The 20,882-nt window shown below is 43.0% G+C and overlaps 1 protein-coding gene across 1 annotated transcript in view; it reads right to left on the bottom strand.

Annotated features, from left to right (window-relative positions):
- Positions 1-20,882, bottom strand: part of MRPL47 (mitochondrial ribosomal protein L47) — a 50,430-nt gene that overhangs the window by 11,567 nt on the left and 17,981 nt on the right. The window contains exons 2-5 of the mRNA XM_085635389.1: positions 10,506-10,651; positions 7,184-7,244; positions 7,003-7,099; positions 3,761-3,891 (exon numbers count right to left, since the gene is read on the bottom strand). Coding sequence (XP_085491515.1) covers positions 3,761-3,891; positions 7,003-7,099; positions 7,184-7,244; positions 10,506-10,651 — 435 coding nt within the window. The remainder of the gene's footprint in view (positions 1-3,760; positions 3,892-7,002; positions 7,100-7,183; positions 7,245-10,505; positions 10,652-20,882) is intronic.

Below are 20,882 nucleotides of genomic sequence, written 5' to 3'. Positions count from 1 at the left end.
GCCGACGACTGACGCAGAGTCAAACGATGACACCTTCAGACGAGCAGGGGTACTGCTGATGAAAAACTTTCCGGATCCAGTCTAAGGCCTGGGGGTAATTCTAAGCTAAGGAATCTATAACTAACTGTTTCTTTCAGATCTTGTGCTTGCCTGTCCTAAGGTCCTTGTTTAAAACCATAACAAGGTCTATTCCAGCAAGTATTTGCTGCTCACATAGCCCCCTCTAATGATCACACCTAAGTCACTAACGTACTACAAAGAAACAGGAGTAAATACATGGAATGTTTTCCTTTAATATTCAAGAGTAACCCCAATAACCAACGGACTGACCACTAACTTTAGGTGTTGTGTTTCCTGCATGACCCATTGTAGTTTACTCTATGCTAGCCTAACTGTACACATTGTAGGCCTCATTTTCCTTTGCACCCGTTACTATATAAACACGCTTGCCTTTGTGCCACATTGCACTTTCACGCGGAATCTGCATATGGTTTTGCGACAACAATGCCCCTTGTTATTCTTTCTGGCCCGGCACTAGCACCTAGACAGATCACAAGAATGCAGCTGTTTATGCGCACACATGTCTTATCATACAGATGAGTATATGAGCCATAAACAGGCACATGGAATGAGTTCTGAGACAAGAGCACTGCGTCTGCGTATGCTAAGGTAGGCGGTCTTGCCGGTAATCCCTGGAATCTTTCATAGAACCATTAAGTTTTAGTAACAAGGGGGTGGGTTTAGGTCACTATCCTATAAAATTACGGCGCTTTTCATGGTATACGGATTATTAAAATGCTAACAGTATTTTATTAAGCATTTGTTTTCCAAATGTGACATGTATACTGCATTTCAGAGCACGATAGTTTGAATAAATATTTGAAACTTTCTTCGTGTCTCCTGGTTCTCTGATTGTGGACAAGTACGAGTGAGAGAGCGAAAGTGTGTGTCCTATTACCACGATCCCTGAGAGGGTCAAAAGGGTTGTGTTCTGGGACTGCCAATTCACTCGTTCCTCTTGTAAGGTTAGGAAGGCAAGTGAAGCACTCCCAACTAGTCGGACCTGAACTCATGGACACTGAGGTGGTATATTGACTCAGTCCCATAGTTCCAAGCATAGTTCTGTTCCAGAACAGAATCCCTGCAACATAGGTTCCCGGGTAGCATGCTAGTCGCCGTAGAGTGATTTAACACCTCATCAGGGGTTGTATGCGCTATATAAATGCACTTTCAATTCAATTACATTGTAGAGATACTGGGATATCAGTAGGAATGTTAGCCACATGTGAGAGACTGAAAAGCCTAATCTTCCCCGATATTTAGAACCAATTTGTCCTGGGATGTGCAACAGCTTCTTATTTGGGGCTCCAAGGCTCTGGGATCAATTGCAATGCCGAGATCATAGTCTTGTAGATCTCCTGGCATCTGGTTTTGGAAACAGGAATGGATGTTTACCAACATAGCCATGTTCTTTAAGTTGATAATTGTTAGAAGATACTCTAAATGCTAGTGGTTTAGAATTTCAAATTCCTTAAAGTGTGAGAAATCCCATGAGATGTTAAGGGCATTTTCCAGTGAAAGGAGGAGATCCTTCTTCTAAAACCTCCATTCCATCCAAGAGAAACAGAGGGCCTAAGGGGTTGAGGGGGCATTTGTGCCATGCAGCAAGGCAACATGATACCATTCTGCAAGGGTAGGTTCCACATTTCCTGATGCTGGACCTTTACTCAGCCTAAATTACATACAGACTTGGTTGCGCAAAGAATCCAGTGTCTTCTAGGTATCGGCAATCGCTAAAATTCAAGGCTAAAAATGTAAGGGGAATCAAAATATCCATTTCTAAACAACTGAAAACCACTAGATTAACATACGACATGCCCTATCCATCTATGATGGGATGGAAAGCTCAATGATTGTATTTTTGTGGAAGACTTTTTAAGATAGAAGGTCCAGCTGAAGACCCTTAAAGAGGCCGATTAGCATGCCTCAACGAACGAACCAATTATCCACTGAGTTGGCTGCAGAGCAGTTAGTAAAGCCCAGACACCGATAATGGCTAGAGGATATCTCCGTTCTCACAAAGTTAGAAATCAAATAAAACCTATACTGGGGTGCTGTAAAACACCAAACAAAGTTTTAGTAGAGCAGTCTTCTGGTTAGCCAATTGCATTACGTATATTTGAACCCATGTACAATTTACTAATCTGTCAATAGGGAGCACGCTCACAGTGGTAGTTTATATTCATTCCAAAAGATAGGTTGGCAGTATTAAATTGAGATGCACAGCTTTTTTGTGAAATTAAGAGAAATATAGTGGGTGGAATATTTGACGGATTTTAAGGAAGGTATGTGTATCTTGTTAGTATACCCTTTTAAGGTGTTCCTCGCCGTTTCTTTACTGCTACCACCTGTGACATGGTTGTTACATTTCATGCTATCACAGCATGGTAAAAAAATTAAAAAAACGGTTTCCTTACTATATAATAAGCTAAGTTAATTAATAGCCCGTTCTTAGTAGAGGTCAGATAAGATGTAGCGGAGACACTGGTAGGGAACTAAATAATAAATCAGAGCAGAGATGTGTACCCACACTCCAGCTGCACGTGTCAATAACCCACACCCAATCAGATTCCCTCCAAGCCTTGGCAATCATACCTCAGACTCGTATTAAAAGGTATATTTACAGCGGAGAACAATGCGGAGCGCCCTAAATGTGAACTCAGTAGTGTCATAGTGATCCTTTAATTTGGAAATGCCATTATATGTCTTAAATGTTTTAAACGGTTGGCATAACAGTTCAAACTGAAGTGTGTACTGTGCTTATTAGACAAAAAGTCAGAATTGTGATTGCCCGGACTACAACCAAAAGGTGAAATGCAGATTCCTTCTTTTCCCTCCTACACAAGAATCAAAACTATGGTGTAAGGAGGCACCATAGTGCAACACTACCCAAGTGAACACCATGAGATATTTAGGAAACATTTGTATGAGATTTAAAAAAAAATGGTCTTTGAAGTTGTTGTGGTGGCTCTAGCAGAAAGTACTACAGCTAGTGTTTTACAGTCCAAATACACACCTGATTCCGTTTAACGGATAGCCAGGTATATCCTGATACCGCTAGTGCTACATGTTTTACAGGGCATTTTAATCTACTGGTTTGATGTTTAATGTTGCGTTAATCCCAATAAAGACGGGTACAGAAATAAAGATAGCGCTTGGCCCAAAATATACACAGGTGATAGAGCCATGATGGGTTTATGAGATCCAGACACCACTATGTCCTTGCCTCCTTTCAGTATTTCATCTGATGATGCTAAGCTGAATGCCCTACATCAGTCTTTGAGGCAGCCTGAGTTCCTACATATTAAAAGAGGTTACTGCCAGGACCTGGATGAAATAGTTATTCAATGAACTGCTTCTGAAGACAGAATGCCAATCATCAGCATTAGCTCTCGGTACACACAAGGAAGAAGAAAAAAACTGAAGAAAGTATATTTAAAGAAGGATGCACAGATCAGGCCTCTGTTTGAGAAAATATTTATTTCAATATAAAAGGTCTACCCCCCCCCCCCTCCCCAATAGACAAGTTCAGAGCTGTGAAAAGGCCATCCACAATTACAGGAAGGGGAACCCTACACCCAGCATAACACAGTCTTTCTATTCTTAAATGCATAAAAAGGCTAAACTCGAAAGAAGATAACATAACAGCAGAGTGTGGTATGAGTGATGCAGTACGATTCCCAACCCCTCACATACATACCATGTCGTTATTCCGAAGCAGTCCCGCCTCCAGTCCCCTGGTCTTGCCTTTTCTTGGCCAGTCTGTAAGAGCCGTAAAGCGGTTTCTCGCTCCTGAAGTACGGTGTCTAATCTTTCTATAGAATCATCCACCTGGAAATGTAACATCATACAGAACCTCAACTGTGCTCCACAAACATCAGAGACAGACATATTGTAAAGAAAAACTGGCAGACCCTACACCCTGTCCAATGCAACACAACATGCTGTACCTAACCTCCACCTCTGTATGTGCTCTTATACAAAAGATTAGTCCAGACTTTATCTTTTTGTTTCGGTCTGTTCATTACTGTAAAAGAGAAAGCTGGTGTGAGGATATAGCACAACACACACACCCAACTCCCCATTTATCCATCTTTTTGTTTTTATCCTATCTTCTATTGATTTTCAACCCATAACCAGCAGAGCGCAGGAAAAGTGGAAAAATCACTATTAAGATATTTAAATGACAAGTCTGTATGCATCGCGCCTGAGATTATGTAAAAATCAATAAATGCTTATGTACTTCTTCACCTTAGCACGTGTTCCTGCTCTATGTATGGGGCAGGTGCACATTACATATTCCTAAAGATAAAATGAATACCCTAGTTCATTGGGACGTCTCATTAGTTATTCCTCAACTACTGGCTCTAACATCATGAGCAAACTTAATTATCAGAGGTCATGCTGCACTGTGGTCTCTGTTGTGCTTCTTATTGATGTGCTGACAACTTTATCCAGCCCTCCATGAGCAGATGGCCATAATCTGTGTCCGTTCTACTTGGGTGAACTTGTAATGCATCTTTTCATAAAGAAACTAAAACCTGGCTGGATGTTCAATCGATAATTAGATTTCACACATTGTCAATGCCAGTTATCAAGCTTAACTTGACTAGCTTCTCCAATGCGGTTAGGTGACCAACTCTGGCAGTGAAAGAACTGGTCAGGGTGTCCAGTAAGGTCCTCAAGAACAGTTACCTCCACAGAAGATGCAGTTTTCAAGCAGTTCCAGGCACTTTATCCTAATTGCAATGGATTCCTAGGGAGTGGTCCTGATGCAAGTGATGAAAAATGCTGAAGATGCTCCAAAGATCCTGTGGATGCAAAGCGGTCTTCCTGCAGGTACTTCATGGTCAACGAAGATGGAGTGGGGGTCCTGGTTGCAGGGTCAATGTCCCACAAGGTGCTCTCAGGTCTGACCAAAGTCCAGTCACTACTGGACTACCAGTCGCCCAGCATCGCGGTTACAAGCCAACCCTTCTGAGGGTCCCAGCAACTCTCAACACACCTGGGCTCAGCCACCTCGGGTGCAACTTTGTGTGTCGGGTCTTGGTCCCAGGTGCTGCACGGCGGCGGTGGTGGTAGCGGCTTGAAGACTTTGGACTACCAACTTGCTCCAACAAGCTTCTTCAACTGTTATGTTTCTCTTCTGTGAACAGGCCGCCAGTCAGCTGGCCCTTGGTATCGCCTGGCTTGACTGGACTCTGGAGAGAGATTCTCCTTCAGCAGTACACAGCAAACACAGCCCCTCTCTTCGCTAGCCAGCAGGAGCACTCTGACTGTGCAGCCTCTCTTTGCTGGTCCCTTGGTGTAGCAAGGCAGTCCTTCTTCCAAGTCGGCAGAGGTCTAAGTGGCTTCCTACAAAAGAGAGGTAACACTTCCCCCTGGCCTGCAAGCCCTCGTTGTTTTTCTTCCTGAGCGTCGTTGGTACGAAAGTGGTCTCCTGGAACAGGCTCCATGTGTGCCCTGAAGGCACAAACATTTTCAAGGAAACAAGGTGGCAGCTTAGCAAACGCTGCACACTGTAGAAGTTACATTAATTCCGACTTGAGATACAAGTCGAGGCTTAAAGTAACAAGTTGTTTGATACCTTGGACTGCCTCCTTTGATCGCACCGTTCAGAAGTTAGCACAGCTGAGGGGTAAGTGTGTAATCCTGTACTCACCAAGTGGGTGACCAAGCCTTTCTACAGTGAAAACTGTGGTATTGCGTGTTTACTGTCAAGACATGCAAAGCACCTCTCACTGGGGAAGAAGGAACTCTTTGTTCCACCCAGGACCCTCCGTAGGAGTGTATTAAGCAGTGGCAACTACCGTTTTCAGTGTTCCTCCAGCATCATCTTCACCTTCATGGGCCTGTGTCAAAGTTCGGCACTTTATTCCCTGTTTCCAAGCTGTGGGGGACGGTATGCAGTTTTTATTTTAGACAGATGGGTTTGAGGGAAGGGAGACACGTCTTAGTACATTTTCATTTTTGGTAACCCAGCACCACAACAGTTTAAAAGTGGTCCATTGTCAAGCGAGAAAAGGACACAAAGTGATGAAACCAACCAGGGGTGCGGGTGTTTTGTCATAACAAGACCTAACATCATGTATAGAAGGAACCAGGGAAAAGTGGAGGAAAAGGATTTAGCAGAGGAAGGGCAGTGGGCATGAAACTGTGGAATAGATACAAGAAAAATTAAAAACAACTGCATGGTGGACTGTGGAGAAGGGAAGACATTTAAAGATAGCTGCAGAACTAGCAGAAAAGTCTACGGTGGTGTTAGTTTTATTGGGACCTAAGGTGGAAGCAAGTTGTTCAGTATTGTTTTTTTTTATTTTTATCGATTTACTCTTCTTTCGTGGTATACTACATATGGAGAATTAGCTGGGATACATTTTCATGCAACATTGTGCTATTCCACCAAAACATGAATATAACGCACAGCGGTCTCTTGTCACTTAGTGCACTAGAACTGTTATACCATGTTCGGATAGTGACTCACTGATTACCTTCCAAAGGTGTTTGGTTAAAACACGTTTTTTTCAGAATAATATGCATGGTAAGCAAGCTTTTCTTAGATGCATGATTGCGGTATTTTCAAAGACATGTGTAAGACCCCACAACTGTCACTTATTCCTCTGCACAAAGAAACACAAAGCCTTTTCATTATTTGAAAATGGATGCTTTCTCACTGGGCATTTACATGGTCTAGCAGTGCTCTAAAAAATAGATGTGCCTTTTTTGAATAATAATGGAAATTATCCTACCTCAACGATGGAGCTGTGTTATATGAACATATGCATATATTGTTGACAGGGACAAATTAATATATCTATACCTATCTAAATCTATACCTATCTAGATCTATAGCTATCTAGATCTATACCTATCTCTCTCTATATCTATAGATATATCTCAAAGAAAAATAAAGAGGAAACAGTATAAAAATGCAGCCATCACCTTTTCTAACCGTTCTGGACTTGGCATAGCAACCCTTTGTCTCTTGGATTCCTGTTCCAATGTGAGAAGCATGTTTTTTTCTTTCAGCAGAACATACCTAGAGAGGAAACATGTACACAAAAACATGTTAGCAGTTTATAAAGAAAACATTTTAAAGTTAGTATCCTTACTATGCACTTACCAAAGTTTATGCAAATCTTCACTGCTTTTGGCTCTTAGCTGAGCTGTACTCCATGCATCACCTATGCCAGCAAATAAAAGAAAATAAAGTCTTACATGGAAGTGGGACACAAAGCTGATCCTTTTTATGGAAAAGCAGTATTTAGAGGTAGCTGTAAAGCAACAGGAGCTGGCATGCTTTTTAGGGCTCGGCTAGCGAAGGCTGCGCTTGCGCAGTCTCGCTCGCGAGATTTAATGTTTTCAGAAGAGGGGCTTGAACCCGCCCCTCTTCTCCCCTCTTGTCCATTGGCTGGCCTCTTAAATGCTGGTCAGCCATTGGAGAAGAGCTTTGTCTCTCCAAACAAGCCCCGTCTTTTTCGGATTCGGGGGCGTGTTTTTTACTTTCTTTCTCTCCTCTGGAATGTAAACATTCCAGCCAATGGCAAGAGGAGAGAAAGAAAAACACGCCCCCGAATCTGAAAATGCTGCTGCGTTTCTCCGAGGCATTTCTGCTTGACCTCGGAAAAAGGCGGTGGTGTTCAGGGCGATTCCCTCAATGACTGGCAGCTGGGCTCGCTCGCCGCAGCAGCACGTAAGACTTGTTTAACATTACAATGTCGCCGTAGGACAGCGTTAGTTTCAGAAAGCAGTTACGTTAATAATAGAAATGTCTGACAGGGAGAGTTAGTTCTGCGGTATTATGCCGATTGTTGTGCACATGTTGAAAATATATAACGTTGGTTTTCGAGTGCTGTAAGTGGCCGACCACGATAAATTTTGTGCGCATCTTACCTGAGTCGTTGGCGGCTGTTTTTAAGCTACCGAGACTAAAGGTGCCTAGAAACGCAGTCACTCAACAATATGCATCGCAACGTTGCATGGCTTTGAAATCCGCACAATGACTACGCTTCAATTGTGAAGCATTATAAAATTGCGTATTACAGTAGTGTCAAGTCTTGAGACCGGCGTGCCTACGCCATACCACTGCGATTTTCAGTCGAGCAGGTGGGACAGCCGAGCAGGTGAGCGCAAAGATGGTATAGACTGGTGTTATCTCTCTCAAACGGGCGGCACGAGCTGCCGTTAAGGGACTTTCTGCCATTTCAGTCTCCCTCTTAGTCTCGTCTCAGCGTAATGGCGGCTGTGCTGTTCGTGTAATGGCGGCAGGCGGGCGGTCGCTGTAATGGCGGATTAAGCAAGTCGTGTAATGGCGGCGTATGTTACTTCGAACCTCTCAATGGCTTCCCAAGGACTCTTATAGAGCAAATGTGCCGTAATTTGATGCCCCGGTTTCGAACAGGTGCTATCAACTTGCTTTGAAGGCAGTATCTATGTCCTTATGGTAGAAATAAGTGAACCACCTACAAAGGGTGACCCGACCCCGGTGCAAGTGGAGCATTGCGCAAAGCAACTTACTATTGACGACGGACCCCCCCCCCGCCCCATTAAGATTTAAATACATTAGTTTAATCTTAAATATCCGAATGCGCGCCGTAAAACCATGGTGCTGTTCTACTTGTATTTATTGCTCGTGTGTGTTCTTACCGAAAATCAACTTCAAGGAGTATTCGTGCAAAACGACACTGTTGGCCAGTAAAAGCCCGCCCAGCCTAAAACTGTTTCCTGGTCGTGTTTTCCAACTACCTCCTTATCCTCCAGATTGGGTGTCGGTGATTCTCGGTGGCCAGGCGTAGCCTTGTCAATGAAATATCGTTGCGGCGTGGAACCTGTCCAGCATTATACTATTCCAGTATCTTTAGGTGCATTGGTAGGGCCGAGATCAATTTCTCGCCTCCTAGTATTTATTTTCCACACACGAGAAGGGGGGAGGAGTTTAACACCCAGAGACAGCAGTAAGCTGCTGGAAAAAAGCTCCACCTTTGAGAATGGCCTTCGGCTGCCCAAGTACGTTTACGTGTTTTAGACACTTGATTCATTTCGGTTAGTATTTTGTTGTGAATACGCATGTTATGCCGCACATGGGTTGTGTGGTAATTCCACCACAGCGGTAAACGGAGTGGCAACAGAATAGCATTATTCCAGCGGTCCTACCTTTCACCCTTGCACTGCTGTTTAGTACGACAACGGCCTAGGTCATTGTCTGCATTAAGTGGGACAGTAACTGACTTGGCCAGGCACAGCGTGGTTCTCCGAACAGGGACATGCTGCTGCCATAACGCGGCCCGCTTACTAGCTAGCGGTGAGAGCAACAGAGTATTGAGGTGCGCGCATCAGCAGCCGACAAGATGATAAATTCTTTCACGGTCACATGCTCCGCAGTTGCGGTCTTTGATGCGTTAAGCAAACGTCAGCTTCGTTCAGGTTTTGTTTTCCTCCCAATAAGCTCATTAGTGGTAGCCTGAGCTTTTCTTTGTTACGGGCTAATAAATTGAGTATTATCGTTAAGTGACTTGCTGCACATAAATGCTTGTAACTTTGTATTCTTGGCTCTGTGTGTGTGGGGGAGGCTCTGTGTGTGTGTGTGTGTGTGTGTGTGTGGGAGGCTGTGTGTGTGTGTGTGTTGGAGCCTGTGTGTGTGTGTGTGTGTGTGCGTGTGTGTGGGAGGCTCTGTGTGTGTGTGTGTGTGTGTGTGTGTGTGTGAGGCTGTGTGTGTGTGTGAGTGTGTGTGTGTGTGTGTGTGAGGCTCTGTGTGTGTGTGTGTGTGTGTGAGGCTCTGTGTGTGTGTGGGTGGCTCTGTGTGGGGGTAACTCTGTGTATAGGTTGCTCTATGTGAGTGGTGGGGGTAACTCTGTGTGTAGGTTGCTCTATGTGAGTGGCTCTGTATGTGTAGGTGGCTCTGTGTGTGTGGCTCTGTATGTGTGGGTGGCTCTGTGTGTGGGTGCAAATGCAATAGGTCTCGGATTGTAGAGCGATTAAGCTATTGACATTGTAAATAAAAATGCCGTTTCTATAAATGTTTTAAAAACAAAAACATACAAGAATGTCATGAGCAATGCCAACAGCTCTAACTTTAACAAGGCCAAGACCATTGCATTGTAAATGCTTGTTAAGGTCTGGCACAGGTGTCTCACAAAAGCTGCCTCAATTCTGCACTTATCGCATTTATGCTAGCTGCTAAAGTGGCAGGAAAAAGGAAGAGTCCAGACTGTGCCGTGGTCGCAACATTAGTGTTCAATCAACTTGCAAGCGATTCAAGACGAAGCCTGTAGAAGTAATACCAAACTACACGCTCTGCTGTTTTAAGGTCCACATAGTGAGCCTGAACATTAAGACAGGGATGATGTGCAAGTGCAGGTCCACTTGGGAGCCCAAATGATTTCACACAACCCACGTTGCCTAAATGCAAGGCTAAAAGAACTTACAGGAAAATATGTGCTGCTCACCAGATTTGACGGTAGCCTCTCCCCAGTTCGTTGGGTCATCAAAAAACTCTTCAAGACCTTTCCGTGATTGAGATGTTTGAAGGGCTCTGCACTGGATAAAGGGTGTTAACTGTGGTGTGCTCCTGTGCATACCACAAAGGCTTGGTCTACAACAAAAAATAAAGACTTTTTATTCCACACTACACATATATTCAAACTGTTGAGTGGTTTCCCAAATAAATAACTCCAGTTATGGCAAAACAAATTCTGCAAAGCATTGAGGCGTACATTCACAAGGTGTCAGGGACATAAAAGCAATTTGCCCACAATATCAAGTTGACAAGTAACTATGTTGAGACTTCAGTAAGGACTACTTGGATCCAAATCATTTTTTAACCACTAGGGCAAAGACACACTGTAGTAGCTCTTAGCTAAATGAGAACCTACTAATAAAACCTCTCATTGTAAAAACAAGTCTTATTCTCAAACACACATTAATGTATTTACCCGTCGCAGATGTTTTGGCAGAATTTATATATCTTAGATTCGTAAAATTTGAATCACTCTAAAGAACCTGGGTATAATGTTTAAAATCGTTCAGTAACTATTCAGAGATTAATAAGAAAAAAGAAAAGAGGGGGAATTGCCACTCTGTTTAAAAGATAGAATCTGATTGTGGATAGTGTAATACACAGTCTAGTCTTTATCAGAATGTACTTACTTGAGAATGCTTACACATTCCCATTCTATGTTTCTCCTTAAGTTGGCGTTCTGTTCCAAGGCAGTTAGACTCCTGCCTCCTGCTTGGAAGAGTCCACTCTCGTACTCCTACTCTTGAATAAAGGATCTTCTACTCTACTCACAGTGTCCGGTCTCCACATTTACTACATTTTGGCGACGACTATATGCAGACCCCAGCGTGCAGAGCCATCCTTCTCCGTTTCTCACTCTTGTCCAGAGTGCCCAACAGAAAGCGGAGGTCGCGGCGAAAGCGGACAGCAGTGCCTGTTGTCAAAGGCAAGTATTCGGTTTTGCAGCTTGGTGAGCCTGTTCTGGGAGATTCCTCCCTCTGCAACGTTTTCTTCACGACGCTTCAGCTCAGCCCGTCAGATGTCATGTAGCCCGGCCAGTGCTACATGACGCATCACCATTACGTCAGAGTCTCCAAGAAGAACTGACTCTTAACTACGGTATCCTGGCAACATTCTTCCTTGACGACGCCTCCACGACTTATCTTCTGTCGCCCATGATAAGACTACGCGGTGACGCAACACGTCAGCATCGCAACACGTTTTCTTTGGCACAGCTGATTGATTTCCATAGCAACCGACGCGCTTTCTGTTCGAGAGCACATTTCACATCGATGCGCTTCTTCAAATTGAGCGCAAATTGTTTCCGAAGCAAGCAGCAACAAGCCACAGCGAGACTCACAGGTGTTGTGTCTTGTTTTACGTCCTCGACTATTTAAGGTACTGTTCATCATTTAGCCTTTGCTCGACGGCGAAATACACGCTTGTTGTATATCGTGCTACACTGATATTTGCATATCAAGTGTTCCTCCTTGGCGATATACACGCTTTCTCCTCACAGTTAATGTTTTTTTTTTTTTTAAACTCCTCCAACCTCATAAACCTGTTCTGTGTATCCTCATCCTTTCTACAAAGATACACACTCTCTCAGCTTACTTTTTTGGGGGGCATTCACCTCACCTACTATCAATTAGGTACCCTCTTGACTCCTGTTTTCTGTATTTCAGATATATTGGGCATATTCAACCTCTGGCACCAATCTCTTTACTTGTGGGTTTTCGTCCTCATTATTGCTGCTTCTCACATTTCTGTTGTTCCACCCCCCAATTTCTTGGCACAACCTGCTCCACCTAGTTTCTCTTGGGAGGATTGGATCCTCATGTTTGAAAATTATTTAGATGCCCTTGATGGTCAAGACTTTTCAGCCAAGAGGAAAAAAGCCCTTCTTTTAAGTACATTAGGTAAAGAAGGACAGCAAATTTTTCGCTACCTTCCCCAAACAATGCCCGATGAGTACAAATATGCTGTTTGTAGGTTAGAGGTGAGATATGCCAAAGAGGAGAACTTGGTAATGAATAGATACAAAGTTTACATCCAACACCAGAAAATAAGGGAGGCTATCGATGAGTTTATCTCAAGACTAAGAGAAATGTCAATAAAGTGCAAATTTGGAGCAATGACGGATGAGTTGATTAGAGATCAACTCATCGTCCAATGCAACAACAAGAAAATCCATAAGCGTCTATGGGCAGCACACCTTGCCAAGGTAGTAGAACAATCCGAAGGCTGCATGAAGGAGTTAGAGAAAAGAAATCTCAATCCTGAAGTGAACGAGATTCTTTACAGGAGCATTGTGACTTCTGCTGTGATGATGACTAACCTGGCACAATTGCTACAATTAAAAACAGAGTAAAATTTGTGAAAAACCCCTTCAACTCTAAATCTGTTGGTGCCAGCCAGACGTTTTCTAGCATTAGAATGTGCAATAGGTGTGGCAGCAACGCACACACCTCTGACTATAAGTTTTGTTTCGCTTCCAAGCAGGAATGTCCTAAATGTGGCTGTATGGGCCATTATGTCCGTTTATGTAGAAGCAAATTTCGCTCTAATATTGCTAGTGTACATGGTGTTGGGAAGGGTGATGTACTTGACAGTGATAAGATTTTAGTTATTGATTCTGATGATGTACAAAATGAAGATGGCGAGAAGGAATAGGCCCAAAGCGGTCTTCTCCATTGATGGTCGTAATGTTTCTTTAATGGTCGATACTGTGTCTAAATTCACCATCATTCCCAAATGTCTTTTTAATGGGAAGTGAGGCAACAAACCACTTCTTCCCAAAGACATTTCTCCTGGTGGTTATCAGGGTGAGCCAATTGACATTCTTGGGTATTTCGAGGCTTATATTTCCTTTTCTCATAGAGACATTCAAGGAAAAATATACGTATCTGAATATGGCCCAGCCATTTTAGGTTGGGTACACCAATACAACTTACATATCATTGTCAATCTGAGGGCTCCCATGCAAGTCATGGTCATTGAAGATAAGAGTTTGGACAACATTCTCGAAGAAGCACATGCAGTCTTCAGAGAAGAACTTGGTCAACCTAAAGGGTATGCTCATCTCATACTACTTAAAAAAGATTTGATACCCCTCCAACATAAAGTCAGGCGTGTACCCATTGTAGTAAAATACGAGATTAAAAATCTCAAAGAGATGCTTGACGCAGGAGTGATAGAGCCTGTTGAAGCTTCCCCTTGGATTTCTCCTGTCGTAATTACTAAGAAGGCGGATGACAAGTTGAGATTCTGTGTAGACTTGCGCTCCTTGAACCAGTGTGTTGTTGCAGATACCTTTCCACTCCCCAACATTAACAAACTGGTCACCACTCTCAAGGGCGCCAAGGACTTCTCTAAGCTCGATCTCAAGAGCGCATACCATCAGATCAAACTACACAAAGATTCTAAGCATCTCACTGCCTTCATTACCCCAGAGGGCACGTTTCAATTCACACGTTTGCCCATCGGGTTAAATTCAGCCGCCAGAATTTTTCAACGCATGATCTCTGACATTTTTAGTGGGGTTGACACCACCATATATTTCCAGGACAAAATATTAATTCACGGTCAATCCGTTGAAGAACATAACTCCATACTCTGGGTTGTTTTAGATAGACTGTCCAAATCAGGTCTCACACTTCATAAAGATAAGTGTAAATTTCTAGTTGATCAGATAGATTACCTAAGTTACACCATCAGTACCTCCGGTGTCAAACCTAAAAAAGATCTGTGCAGTGGGTTAAGCTTAGCCCCTTCTCCTGTTGATAAAGACTAGTTTTGCTCTTTCATGGGTCTTATAGAGTATTACTCTAAGTTTGTAAGAAATGTTTCCGACAAAACTGCGTGCTTGCGTTCATTACTTAAGAAGGGCGTTAGTTTTGTTTGGAATACTCAACATCAAGAATGTTTTGAACACATCAAAAAAAAAATGTGATGCTTATGTTCACTCTCCTTTTGATGTGCTACTGCAAATCCATTCTCATTGTTGATGCCAGCTCGACTTGATTGGGTGCAATGCTTTCTCAACATAAATCTGGTTGTGAAAAAACAGTAGCTTTTGTCTCCAGGACTCTAACAGATGCAGAAAAAGATTAATCTGTTATTGAGAGGGAGGCACTTGCGGCATCATGGGCAGTTGAAAATTTATTTTCAGAACTGATCACAAGCCTTTGATCAAAGTGTTGTCTCCTGGTGGTACGGGAAAAGGGTCTGCGAGACTTGCCAAATTAGCAGCTAAGCTCCAGCGTTTCCAATATCAAGTGGAACACATCTAAGGTTGGAAAAACATTCAAGCTGATTGTCTTTCCAGGTTGTCGGTTGAATGGCGCTCTGGTTCTGACTTTTCACAGGCCGATGAGGACATTGCGCGGCTTCCATAGATGATGCAGTTTTTGTGGGTGAGGGTGTGTTCGATGCTAATGACTGGAAGCGTGAGATGGTCAATGATCACAATTTACAAGAGGTAATCAAACATAAAATCCAGCACCAGAAGAGAGAGTTGTCTTCCTGTATGCCCCTATGTCACAATTCTAGATGAACTGTCCTTATGCAGTGATAACGTTCTAGTTAAAGGTGAGAAGTTTATTCCCCCGTTTGGAATCAGGAGAAAGCTCTTAACTTAAGCACACGAAGGGCACCTTGGCCAAACTCTCACTCAACAGCGCATTAAAAATCACTTCTGGTGACCTGGCCTTGATGCCCAAGTTTTAGATTGGGTTGAGAATTGTTCAGTTTGCAAGGAAGGGGAAAAAAGACTCAAGGTGGGTTGCAAATCTGACAATGCTCATATTGTGAACCCCGGTTTACCCTGGCACAGCATATGTCTATATTTCATCGGTCCCATGGGTGAGTTGCATGAAAGTGACAGGTTTGGGATCGTTGTGGTAGATGTTTTTTCTAAATGGCTCGTGGTTGAATTTACCAATGACATTACCACCGAGAGTACTATCAAGTTCTTGGGTAAACTTTTCAGGGACGAGGGTATCCTCTCCGTTCTTATTACAGATAATGGCACACAGTTGGTCTCTAAAGAAATGCAAAGCTTTTTTTAAAATTGTGGAATATCTCACCACCGCACCTCCCTCTATAATCCCCAGGGGAACGGTTTGTGTGAGAGGGCCAACAAGGTTGTCAAAGGGATCATTCAAATGGCCTCTTAAATGGTTGTGTCGTACGCAAAATGGTTAATGAGATGCTTTGGGCTTATCGTTCTACTCCACGCGTTCTTGGCGAAACGTCTCCTTTTGAATTGATGAGGGGCAGCTCCCCTAGCTCTAAGCTAGTTCCTCCATGGATGAAACAGTTAGTTACTTTACGTGAGGTTCAATTACAACCACAGAAACCTGTGAGCATTGGGCTGTTGCTTTAACATAGGCGATCAAGTTAAGATCAAAACAGGCAGAATTGAGAGAGGTCTTTCTAAGTTTAAAGGACCATTCACTGTCAAAAAGGTGCTTGATCATTGTGTCATCTTAAACAATGGTGAGTGTTGGAACTTTCGCCGTGTAGCCCTATATCAGAAGAACAGTGGCTATCATGAGCAAAGTAAACATGCGAGTCCTCTCAGTAATAGTGGTTATGTTTTAGCGCAGGATCCAGTGGATGTCACTCTCCATGGAGTTTCAGGTACAGCTCTGGGTGGGGGTGATTCCCTCATTCCTGTAAGTTATAACCAAATTTCCATCCCTAGCTCAGAGACCATTGGTTCTTTCCGCTGTCTCAGATGCCGGAAGCCACCTATGCATCTTAAAGATTTTGGCTAATATGTTTTTTTTTCTTTTGGTCATTTTCTCTCTCAACCTCTTCTCTCCCTCTTTTCTATTTTCTTCTTTAACGTGTTTTTAATTTTGTTTTTTGGAAAGGAAGAAGATGTGTAATACACGGTCTAGTCTTTATCAGAATGTACTTACTTGAGAATGCTTACACATTCCCATTCTATGTTTCTCCTTGAGTTGATGTTCTGTTCCAAGGCAGTTAGATTCCTGCTTGTAAGAGTCCGCTCTTGTCTACTCTTACTCTTGAATAAAGGATCTTCTATTCTACTCACTGTGTCCGTTCTCCACATTTACTACAGATAGTCACAAAAGATTATTTTATGTTTTTACCCCTGTTCCTCTTATTACTTTATTTTAAAAACACTGTGTGACCTGATCTTTATCTTGTCTAATCCAGATATCCTACACATTAGAAATTGAGTAATAGACAAAGATAACGGAAAGGACTAAAGATTGAATAGCAGAGCAACATATTTAATGTGAATTGCGTATACCCCTAGCTACATTAAAAGTCCAACACATATCTTTCCCCCATTTTAACTGTCAACATAGATCAGCATTCCTGTTATTACGAGGTGTTTACCAGCTTAATATGTTCTTCCTTGAAAAAGTTCTCCAGAAACGATAATGCACCCATACACCTCTGGTGGAATTAATTAATTTGATTATATATGGTTTTAACTTAACTAATTTTCTTCATTTTGAGGCTTTGTCTGTTCCCATTTGTGGTACCTTCCTATATTGTTCTTTCCTTTCTCCGTCTCCTTTCCCCCCATCCTCAATGGTTTGGTCAGAGCACCCATGGTCTTTAGAGCCTGGTGATGTAATAAGAAAGTTGGTGTCAGGAGATTCTATCTTGAGCGCTTCTGAGGCATTAGTAGAAAGTCTCTGTATGGTTTAACGGAAGTGGCTGAGGTGTTCCTTGCGACTCTTAAATAAACCTAACCTGCACATTCCAGACGCTCCCGTGTGTACTACTTCGATGTAACACTAATGTACTAACTTCTGTATGTAGAGGTTGTTCTAGTGTGCTTATCTTTATTTCCTCTCCTATGGCCCATTTTCTTTTAAAATCTGCGGTTGTGTGGTTTCCCCCGAGTGATCAGAATCCCTAAATAGCGACTTTCATATGGGGATTTCATTAGAGATAATCCGGTTCGTCTTGATTTGGATAATGTTAGCCCTCATGCGCAAGCGCATCGCCATAGCTGAAACAAGGTACTTACTTCCGGACGTTTTGTCAGCTTAATTTCAACACTTGCCTTAACATTAACTCTGGCAATGTTTATATTGTGAATTCCTTTGCTGATTGTGAAAAAAAAAAAATCTTTGTTGTACGGTAATACTGAATCCTCAGGCATTAAACCCTAAAATGGGTTTGACAATCAGTGTTCTAGGGCACCTCAAGTTATGTTGGAAGCAATTAAAGTCTCTCCCAGAGATCACATATGGATTGCTACTTGCTGTGCCTCCTACAAAGTATTTTAAAGAATCGCGAATCGTTTTTTGCGTGAGGAGGCGTGGGACCAACATCTGGCTCGTAGCAGACTTGGGGATAGTTCTAGATTTTAGGAAATTATTAATCAACCACTATGTAAGCTGCCTATGGAGCCGGTTTTATTCTTTACAATTTTGTCTGAGATATGGACTAGCCATCTTAAATCCATATAGGATACGCCCAATTCTGTCCCAGTTTCATGGGACCTCCCTGCATTTGATGGTTCATCATGTATACATTTTTCTGGGGAAGAGGTCCATGGTGTTATTCGAGAGCTCCCTCGGAGTAAAGCCGCCAGCACCTGATGGGGTCCCTTCGGATGTTTTTAAGTCCAAAATAGAACTTTGGAACCGCTTGATTACGCTATATATTAAGCGGCCAAGACCCAATACTCAAGACATGGCCTGCCTCTTTGATAGTGCCTGTTTTCAAAAAGGGGAATCATGCCGATCCCAGATGCTATTGGCCTATCTCTTTAATAAGCTCTGGTGTTAAGATTCTCAGGCAGTTGGTCTTCAATAGATTATTGTCCAGGGCCCAGGATCGTAAAGTACTAGCCGATGTTCAATATGGCTTTCGGTCTGGCCTTGGGATGGTCGATCAATGTCTTAATCTGTAACTTATTAACAAGTACGCAGTTGCCAAGCAAGGTGCCATACATCTGTCTTTTATGGATTTCCGTTTTTGACAGGGTAAATAGGGAGAAACTTTAGGATATTATGTTGCGTCTTGGTGTTGAGGTCAATATAGTTACTCTGCTGGTCGTTCTTAATTGTAACTTGTCTGCTCTAGTTAGGTTCGGGCCTAATGGGGAATGCACTACTAAACACTTTACTCTGAACCAGGCGCAGAGGGATGCCAAGGCTGTATCTTGGCACAGTTCTTTTACCCTACTTCTAAATCATTTAGAGAAGGTACTTGTAGATGGCGGTAGGGCCATGCCCCAGGCTGGTCATCGCTGGATCAAAGCGTTGCTTTAAGCCAACAATGCTGTCCAGGAAAACCAAAATAATTTCTTTGATTCTGCTCTAGTCGGGAGCGCCACCTAGTGGACCGATTAGGAACATTGATCCAAATAATATTAGTGCCCCTTGTTTCTGATCTTACTTCCTTGACCCTCTGTCTGTAGCTTCCCATATGATTTTATATCCACATTTGTGGGAGTTTATCACCACTTATCTTGTGGTATCTAGAATTATTAGAATAGCAAACTGGTGTTTTTTCCACCATTTCCCAACTCTTGCTGACTAACTCGTAAGCTACACTCTCTATTGAAGTGCCCCTGTGCTCCAAATGAGTTAAACTGTTTGTTCACTGTGAAGCAATACCCCTCCGCAGCACCTTGCCAGCCTGAAAATTATTCAACTCATCCTAACCTCTCCTTTTCTTACTAGACCACCATATCCAGGCTGTCAACAGCTCTTTCAATGCTCCACCACAAATCCATTGACAGAGCACTCGTGAGATATAGCTCCAACTCATGAAGCATCAGCTATCCGAAAAATCTTTTGAATAATGCTAAAAAGAATTTCAAACACAAAATACTTAAACAACTTCCTGAAACACTAATAGATGATACCTACCAAAGCGTGAGCAGCTGCAACAAGAAGACAGATTTCGTCTTCTACTCAAAACACCCCGCAAAGTGGAGAAACACCTTCCTTTTCCACCTACAAATTACTAACTCAATTAAAATCCCCTATGGAACTAAACTCACTACTTCCCCCTCACTAAACTTTAGAGGGGAAATCTACATTTCTATTTTCAGGACAGGGAACATACTTCTACAAGCCACAGACTGTCACCTCACCATCTTTGACCGTCACTTCTAGCTTCTTTAACGAAACATGGCTTGGTACACCTAAGCCACCTCTCCTCATTACACCCGACCAGCAACCCCAATCCTTCTCACCCCCTTGCCTCCGATTACTCACGATGCACCGCTGCACCACCCTCTGTCAAGATGTGCAACCCGGTAGCTCCCCTGGAAGTGTGCCTACGACTTAACTAAAATTACCTCAAACTAACCCACCTTTACCAACGAAAACACAGTAACTCGCTTCATCACACCTGAAGCCACATGTGACAGCCCCAATTCAAGACTGTCTACAACGGCCTCCCCCTTGGACTCAACCCTTGCTCCTAATGCAAACATGCCTCAGCCTACACTAACTGTCTGCCTTTCCAACCCGAATGATACTGGCCTTCCATTTAACAAAGCTCACTCAACTTTCTTAAATGCGAGACCCACCGCTTATCCGTCCACTCTCAGAATGGAAACCTTCACTGGCAGAATCACCCAGCTCCTGAAACGAATAGAACAAAAATGTGATCTCTTAGCTAATGACATCTCGCATGTAAGGAATGACCTTGTGATCCAGGCTAAGTATGCCCACTATTACACCCATGATATGGAGAATATGTCTCCTCTTTCAGGCCCTCCAATTCTCAGCCAACATACCTACTGGTCCTCTACTCCCCTGAGTCGATCGTCCCACAGACCCCACCGATCCGTTAGCCCCATGTCAGCTCGTGATGATGTGGAACTCTGCGAATCTTACATTACACTAAACCAAAAATGGTCTACAAACCTCCTTCCACAATTCCAGTTATCGTGGGATCAAATAGAATCCCTCGAATGATCACATCGCCTCGACCACCCGCTCATTACACCACCATCCAGACACTTGATACATCTAACAATAGTCCCAGATCTCTATTTTGCATGCTTCCTAACTGCAGATCAGCAGTTAAACATGCCACAGATGTTGCTGAATATATTCTTGACAAAGAAAAAGAGATCGCATTCTTCATCGAGTCAATGCTTAATGAACACTCAACACCCATACTTGACATGTTAGCTCCTCCTGGATACTCCATCATTAGACAGGATAGACAAAAGAGAAAAGGTGGCGGAATAGCAATCATTAACAAAGATGGAATCCATCTTTACACCTTAAAGACCTCAAAATATTCGACTTTCGAAAACCTTAGAGTAGAACTCACTGCCAAAGGCTCCTCTCCTATCAAACTCCAC

Source organism: Triturus cristatus, chromosome 11 (genome assembly GCF_964204655.1).
Source record: "Triturus cristatus chromosome 11, aTriCri1.1, whole genome shotgun sequence".
Classification (NCBI taxonomy): Eukaryota; Metazoa; Chordata; class Amphibia; order Caudata; family Salamandridae; genus Triturus; species Triturus cristatus.
Note: the sequence above shows the minus strand (reverse complement) of the source record. Positions and strands in the feature narration are given on the sequence as shown.